The sequence below is a fragment of the Adiantum capillus-veneris genome, chromosome 5 (assembly GCF_014529385.1).
Source record: "Adiantum capillus-veneris isolate H3 chromosome 5, ASM1452938v2, whole genome shotgun sequence".
In the NCBI taxonomy this organism is placed as follows: Eukaryota; Viridiplantae; Streptophyta; class Polypodiopsida; order Polypodiales; family Pteridaceae; genus Adiantum; species Adiantum capillus-veneris.
This window is the reverse complement of record NC_140935.1, coordinates 123,579,911-123,588,073: the sequence shown is the minus strand read 5'-3', so window position 1 is coordinate 123,588,073 and position 8,163 is coordinate 123,579,911. Positions and strand designations below refer to the sequence as shown.

Sequence of the window (8,163 nt, the reverse complement as noted above, 5' to 3'; positions counted from 1 at the left end):
CCTGTGCTTGGGAAGCCTCTATCAAAGACATCCATACTATATTGTCCAGGTACAAAAAAGTGGCCAAGGAAATCAGGGCTAAGAGAAGAATGATGATATCTAGGGAGATCCTTCAACTTGAAGGATCTCTCTCCAATGTTGAGCCTCCTCCTCCCAAGCTATTAGAGCTAAGAGACTCCCTCAGGTAGGAAGAGCTCCTTGAAGCTAGCAGTGCCCTTGTCTACACTAGGGAATTCTGGGCAAGTAAAATAGATAAACCAAACAAGAACATGTTTGATCTGTTAAAAAATAAAAAATAAAAACTAAGGATTTCATTCCTCACCTCAGGGACAACCTAGGAGTGTTGGCTACAAGTCACAATGATAACTTGAGAATTGCTAAAGACTTTTTTACTAATATCTTTTCTAGTCCCCCCAATAGAAATAGGGTTGTCCAAGAATCAAGGGCTCAAATTGCCCAAATAAGAAGGAAAATTGTGCCTCCTCATATAGCACACCTTCTAGAACAGTCCATTTCTATTGAGGAGATCAGGGAGACTATTAGTAAACTAAAGTCTGGCAAGTCTCTAGGTTTAGATGGCATTATGAATGAATTTTATATTGAGTACATAGACTTTGTCTGCCCCTTTCTTCTCCTGGTCTGGAAAGAAGCTGTTAGGAAGGGAGCTCTACCTGCTTGTGCCAATACTGGAGTTATAAAACCGATCCATAAAAAGGGATCAAAGGAGGACCTCGGCAATTGGAGACCCATCACCTGTCTGACTTCCATCTATAAAATTTTTGCCCTGTCCTTGGCTAGAAGGTTGAGTTCTCATATGGATTGCTTTATCCTTCAAGAACAAAAAGGTTTTATAAAAGGCAGATTCATTTTGGATGCTATTGTCACTATTTGGGAAGGGGTGGAACATGCCATTGAAAGTGATCGAAATTTCTTCTTCTTCAAAGTTGATTTTGATAAAGCCTATGATAGGATAGAATGGGAGTTTGTGCTTCAATCCTTGTATGATATTGGTCTTGGTAAAAAGTTCATTAAAATGGTCCACATCTTGTTTGGTAATGCATTTGCCAAAGTTGCAGTAAATGGTACTGTTACTGACACCATTGCTTTGAAGAGATCTATTAGACAAGGCTGCCCACTGGCCCCCTTGCTGTTTGCCATTACCTCAGATGCACTGGACTGGTTGGTTAAGCACAAGATGCGGCAGAAAATTCCTTGATTCTTCAAGGAATTTCCATCCCAGGGTCTGATCCTGATCTTTGTCTTCAAATGTTTGTTGATGACACGAATGCTTTGTTTCATGCTGATGAAGACTCTGTCAATGATTTTATTGAGTGCCTAAACATTTTCTGTTCTGCCAGTGGTTCCATCATCAACCACTCCAAAACTGGCTACAAGACCTCTACTAACACAATTCCTGTCACTGTTCAGAACTTGGGATGTCAAGAAATCCCTGATGGGCAGATATTCAGATAATTGGGTGTCCCCATGGGTTTTAAAGTTTCTTTAGCACAGAGATGGCAGTGGATTATTGATAAATTCAGGAAGAAGGTCTTTTACTGGCAGGGGATGCATCCCTCATTGGCTTCTAGGACTTTTGTGCTCAATCACTACCTTCTACCTGCTATTATCTTCTATTTATCATGTTGGAGGCCTGCTAAGTACCAACTCAACCAAGTAGTTTCCCTGGCCAGACGCTTTTTATGGGGAGGTACTGAGGATCTAAGCAAGATTTCCAAGGTGTCTTGGTCCTCCTGCTGCAAGCACAAAACCAGAGGTGGGCTGGGGATTTTGGATGTTGAGAGGATGGCAGACAAACTTGCCAGTAAATGGATTGTCAGAGCCACCAAAAGTACAAATTTCTGGGCTTGCCTTCTCATCAGACACATCAACAAATTCATATTGAAAGGCTACAACGCCTGGAGCAATTTATCCCTATGGGATCTTGTTACTTCTTCCTGGGAATTCCAGCCTGTTGGCTCCCAAATGTGCACCACCATCTGGAAGGTGGAAGCAAAATCAAAGAGTTGACTTGAACACTGCTTCTAACCTTTCTTTCTTTCTCTGCAGGACTCAATTTGGGTTGGTGTGTTTGCCTTCTCAGCTAAAAGGACCTTGTCCATCAAAGATCGTAAGTGCTTTAAAACTGGCATCAAGAAGTGGGATGACATCTGCCCGAATGGCTACTGGATGATCCCTAAGCAAATACAGAACCTTTATCACATGTCAACTAGTTGTCTTTCCTTTGTGTTGTGCAGGATCCAAGAGGCCAAAAGTTACATGACTGCTGCTTGGAAGCCTTGCAGGAGACAGATCAACCTCTTCTGGTTGACCAAAGAGATCCACAGAAGGGCCTCATTACTCCCTAATTTTAAGGACAAAGTCAGGAGGAAGCTTAACCTCAAATGGAATGTCGACTGGAGCTCTAAGCAATGGATCTATAGATTCAAGTGCATATGGGGTTTCAATACACCTGCAAAACAAAGTTTCTTGGCCTAGCTAGTAGTCCACCAAGGAGTTTGGACTACTATGAGGGCACTCAAATGCAAACTAGGGGATGGAAAATGCAGAAGATGCTCCCTACCTGAAGACATCCAACATCTATTTATTGATTGTCCTGTTAACCTACCTAAGCTCCGACTCTTGTACCAGCTATGTCACCCTCTACATCCCCAACCTCTTCAACCTCGTGAAATTCTATTGGGAATTTGTAGCCATTTGGACATTCCTTTATGGAACAAGTGAAGACTATCATATCTTTGGGACTGTTGGATCCAAAGGAACTCTGCCATCTTTAATAATCAATGGTCTGAAAATGTATATGCTGGCTCTCTCAACTACAGCTTATATCACCTGCTTGTATAAAGCCCATGAAAGAGTCTATCTATCATTCCTTGCATCTTATTCAGAAGACATGTATGTGGCAAACATGGGATTCAATGATGCTCAAGGTCTATTCTGGTGCTAGATTAGTTATGACCTCCAACTGTCTTGAAAAGTGATAGTTCCCTTTGAGTTGTCTCTCACCCAACCTGAGAGACCTGATGTAACCTCTTTTCTTTCTCTTCTTTAATCCAATTTACTGTTATCTCAACAAAAAAAAAAGGGTGAGTCATTTTCTCTCGTGGATCAAAACAAATTTAAGAAACCTCGATGTTCTAGAAATTTGGTCGATTTAAACATCCTCTGCAAAAGCAATCGTACGGCAAGCCTCTGCAACATCCTTGGCAAGAGCAAGCTTGGGAAAGAGTGTAGTCAACGACGATCAGAAGCCCGGAAGTCGAGGAGCAAATGGGAGCCGAAGACAATGAGATAGCAACGTACAGCTTGACGACGATCAGAAGCCCGGAAGTCGAGGAGCGAATGGGAGCCCAAGACAATGGGCCAGTAATTGACACACTATGAAAATACCCCACCTAAAAAATGGCAGATGGGCAACTGTTACACCTACGAGCAAGATTACGCTCAAGGAGAGTCAGCTGAAGCCTCAACCTCTGCAGTGAAGGCCTGAGTGGGCAATGCCCAATACAATGCTGTAGAGGCACAACCATTGACCAATACGCAACTTTAAATTTTACACAAGTACCACAAGACAAGGCTTCGAATGTGGCTGCATTAGTGACCGCCTCCGTGACGGCTTTCATAGCTCTGAGAGAACAGTTGTGTGTATCAAAGAAACGTCACTTTGAAATAAGCTACACACCTATCTTGACGGGCAGAGAATTCATGTCTGGACATTGTTCTTGGTTGCATAGCATGAAGCAATAATGAATCCTCACATATCCCAGTTTTTGGGGTATGTTTCCAAGTTGAAAATGGAAAACCCCTGTTAAAAGTTCAATTGACCTCAATTTCAAGGTTCAAATCACTGTATTTAATTGAGTACTCGATTTCTAGTGTGAACCTGTAAGGTGAAACTGACCACATTAATCATGCGCCTAACTATCAAGATCATAACCTGCGCATTGTAGTTGCAATTCAAGGAAACTGACTTAGACTTTTATATTAATAACCCACTTGATGAGGGGCACGTTCCACGCCATTCAAACAATTCAGTATCAGAGAATCATTAAAATCATGAATTCATGACAGACAAAATACAATGCAATTCAAGGAAACTGACTTAGACTTTTACATTAATAACCCACTTGGTGAGGGGCACGTTCCACGCCATTCAAACAAGTCAGTAGTATCAGAGAATCATTAAAATCATGAATTCATGACAGACAAAAAACTTCCATTCCATCTTTAACATGGAAAAAAACCGTTAGACCAGTCAGCTTTGAGTACACAAACCAGATATCCAACCCCTGTAGGCATTGTAGAATCCATGCAAAAACAACAAACCAAACCACTGCTAAAGTGCCTCACACAACCACCGCAAATCAGTCATCACAGACCCCAAAGTATGTTGAGTGCTTATGGCCAAACTCTCTCTAAAAGTGGTTTTCACAAAACTAGCTTCTCCAAAAGGAGAGGATAATTGTCTCATGGAGTTCCACAACGGAACACATGAAACAAGCCAAGAATGAATTGCCTGAGTCAACATCCAATGACTGAAACAAGATCATAGCTAACTTCAGCTTTGATCCCCTTGCACCACCAGAGGAGGACACTGAATGAGCTGCTTACCTTCACGTCCCAAAAGGTAAACCTGAAAAAGAACAGGAAAAGGGAATAACTCTATATGTACAGAACGCTTAACCCAGAAGTGTGCATTATTGAGAACAAAACAAGCTTTATTTCTAATGATTAGCCACCACGCAAGTCAGCCAGTTAGACAGGCAATCCCTTTGACATTCGCTAGCATCATCTTCGCCTGAGCCAATTATCCTTTATCCCTTCTATGCAAAACTATAACAGACATGCCTCAAATTTCTCACAATTGTCACAATGCTAAAAGTATTACCTGAAGACATAATTGGATTACTTTGAACGAGCATTCCTGAGCAATAACCACCACTTCCACCGACGACAGACTGACCCATGCCCACCATTAAGTGACTAGTCAGTCCCTGGTACGAGTTGAAGTCCTGATTTTGAGATCCCATTAGACTGCCTGGCACAGGCGTTTCATGAGAATCAATGGCAGTGCCTTCTTGGGATGATTGACCTTCTGAAGAGGCATTGCTACCAGAGTTGGTCTTTGCCTCATCCTTTTTCTTTGTATTAAGGAATCGCCCACCGCATCCTCTTGCTCTTCTCATGGCATGTAAGTGTCTGGATTCGTGCAAATATGGCTGGTCCAATATGCATGCGATATTTTGGGATCAAAAAGCAATCACAGAGATGGAAAAAAAAGGAATGGATTAGAGGAGTGTCATTACTGAGCACCTTTCGGGTCTTGATAAGCTTGTTTTCAGACTCAGCTTTGGCCCGAGACTGCCTTCGTCGCAAGATACCATTATACTGCTTTGCATTCACATATACTGGCTCCTCTTCAGTCATCTCTGAAGGTAGGGGCATTCTAGCTTGCTGAACCCCGAGCATATGAGGTTGAATCTGGTGCATCAGTAAACGACATGTCAAATCAAACACTAGCAATAAAAGGCTAAAACATCCAGGTTAAATGCTCAGATATTACCATGGCCTGTGTTCCATATGCAGCCATGATGCCCCCAAAGAAAGGATCAGTATAAGGATAGGCTGCTCGAACCTGTTTTCATCACTGGCTAGTAAAGTGTAGTGCACGGCAGTACCAAAAAAAACCCGCCTGACTATGTCAATGAGAAACCTCACTAATGACGGAAAAAAACGCTTGATTCTTCTCAATGTAACAATGAAGCTAAGTGCAAAATTAATTAGAAACAATGTACCATGGAGTGGCCAAGCTCAAGTTGCGTGTGTGGTAGCATGTACTCAGCCTGTGCCTGCAAAAGTAAAGGAGCTGGCCCAGGAACTGAAAGAGAAGCTGAAACTGCAATCAACTGTTGTTCATTTTCATAACCTGTTTCACAAGTACAGATTACATCACTATATGCACACAACAAGAGAACAACACAAAACAACTAATCTCCTGAGCTTCTCTTTATGTAAACACGACATAGCCCTGAAAAAAATGGCATACAAATATACCTAACAAGTAAGATGGCCTTGGCCACTTTTACAATAATCATTTGCGGTGACTCAGGTGGCTCAATCATTTGCAGTGACTCAGGTGACTCAGTTTTAACATCTGTATAGCTCTCCGCATGACATCACAGAAAATGCACTACAAAACTGGATTTGGTGGCAGAAAAAAATTTAAATCTCTTGTTTAAATTAGCTGCAAAAGATAAGACCAAAGCAAGACCACTGAAAACAGAAGACAGAAACGCACCAGAAAAGACATTCCATCTAAGTGAACCGTTTGTAAGTCAAATAACAGATAACCCAGACATGAAAACTACTGTAAAAATGCACCATACAAGAGAATAAGCAAAATAAATTGTTGAACGCAATGCATGGATTATGATTTTAAAACAAGAATTGAACCTGAAGAAGGCCATGTTGGCATACGTGCAGTTCCCATGGAGGAGCCTTGTCCATCTGCTAGCAACGGAGCTGATGCCTGTGTGGAAGGGCGAGGCTGAATGAAACCACCGGGCGGCAATGAGGCAGAGACACCAACAACCGTACCAGGATTTTCTGCCATGACATGTTTCAATGGGCTGGAAGAAACAGCAGGGACTCCTGAAGATGGAGGTACTCCTCCCCACCATGGAAGTCCTTGAACCGCAGCACATGAAGATGCTTGAACCAGTATACCGTTGTCTTCCTCCAGCACCTTCCCTGCCTGCATATCTTCCACGGAAGACCTGTCTCTGCCTTCTAGCTGACTATAAATGCAGGCAGGTCTGCTCCCACTGCTTACTTAGACACAAGATCCAGCACGCAAAACTTTAGCGAGGACCATTGGCTGCACCCTTTAAACCTAGACAAGCAGACGCAAGTCGGACTATCTTTATTTTTCAGTCCTGCAGCGCATCTTAAGATCTTTAACGCAGATACTGACATACAAATGCTAGAAATGTAAGGGTTAATGCCATGTGGGAAAGCGCGAGAAGGATAAAGCAGCAGGGCACATTGTGAAAAGAAGCCATTTGAAGAGATGGATAAACGCTAGACAAAAGTAGACGAGTAAGCGCGCTACCTCTATCTCTATCTCTTGCAAACACACGCGCATACAGAAAGCCCCCTTCCGCAGTCACTCGCGCACACAAACAGGAGGCTCCGCCATACAGACAATGTCGCTTCGATGCGTTTTATATGCTGCTGGACGATAGCGCATTTTCAGCTACCCAAAATAGCAAGTGAAAGCAGATACTACAGAATCCACAGAAGTAAGGAAAGCAGCTACAAAGCCGCGCAGCCTGGAAAATGGCGAGCAACGAGGCTTCACGGCTCCTTATTCCTCGCCAAGAACGCAAAGCATGAAAGGGGAGCACACCAATTCCTGTCTCCGCGAAAAACGGGAAGAGACTTCTTACCTGCAAGCAGATCTCCAAGCTTGCCGGCAGGATTCGTCTTGTCAAAGCTTGGCCCAAGCCATAGCGGCCTCCAGAAGGGATAAAACAAGCATTCAGAAGCGCGAGGTCTCAAGAGAAGTTAGCGAGCTTCCGAAGAAAACGCTGCGGCGGAAATGGATACGAGCTGCGCTTGCCAGGGGCTCGCGCACGCCATAGCCACACAAGCTTACAAGCTTCTCCTTTCTCTGGTGATTACAGTCCCGAGAGAGTCCACGAAGGCAAAGTCCTATCCTATTAAACTGCCATCTCAACCCTCGGTCTGCCAGGTCATCTCGCCTCGCATCTCAATGCCTAATCAGCCACTGCCAGCTTAGCTGCTCTGTAGATGCCACGTCAGCTACATGATATGACTAGGACGATCAGTGGTCCACGTCCGCAGGTAAGACAATCGGAAAGCGGTAAAAACATGTCCCCAAACCAAAGAGCAAGTTTGTCTTTTTAAAAGGATAAATAAAGATTAGCAACATTTTCTTTAAGAAATGGCTAAAGATCAAAATTTCTAGTTGCTCCTAGAGATTTGTGGTTTGCCAATTTAGTGCATCTCTTTGGTTGAGATTCGCTTGAGACCGCAACGATCCCAACAAATCGATCTCGGGTCTTCACTTACCGCACATACCAGACCCGACATTGTAGTGTAAATGTTACAATGTAGTAGTTT

At 43.2% G+C, this 8,163-nt stretch overlaps 1 protein-coding gene across 5 annotated transcripts; it reads right to left on the bottom strand.

Annotated features, from left to right (window-relative positions):
- Nucleotides 1–4,189: 4,189 nt before the first annotated feature.
- On the bottom strand, nt 4,190–7,723 carry LOC147458036 (uncharacterized). Of its 5 annotated transcripts, none has more exons than XM_086512797.1 (7): nt 7,467–7,723; nt 6,472–6,953; nt 5,814–5,944; nt 5,582–5,653; nt 5,332–5,499; nt 4,907–5,237; nt 4,190–4,651 (listed from the first exon to the last, which is right to left on the bottom strand). In XM_086512797.1, exons 2-7 carry the CDS (start codon nt 6,776–6,778, stop codon nt 4,632–4,634), a joined length of 1,029 nt encoding a protein of 342 aa, XP_086368923.1. In that variant the 5' UTR covers nt 6,779–6,953; nt 7,467–7,723; the 3' UTR covers nt 4,190–4,631. The 5 variants fall into 5 exon arrangements, with proteins under 5 accessions (XP_086368923.1, XP_086368922.1, XP_086368926.1 ...); XM_086512796.1 differs by having other exon boundaries at nt 6,472–6,910; XM_086512800.1 differs by having other exon boundaries at nt 6,472–6,849.
- Nucleotides 7,724–8,163: the final 440 nt, after the last annotated feature.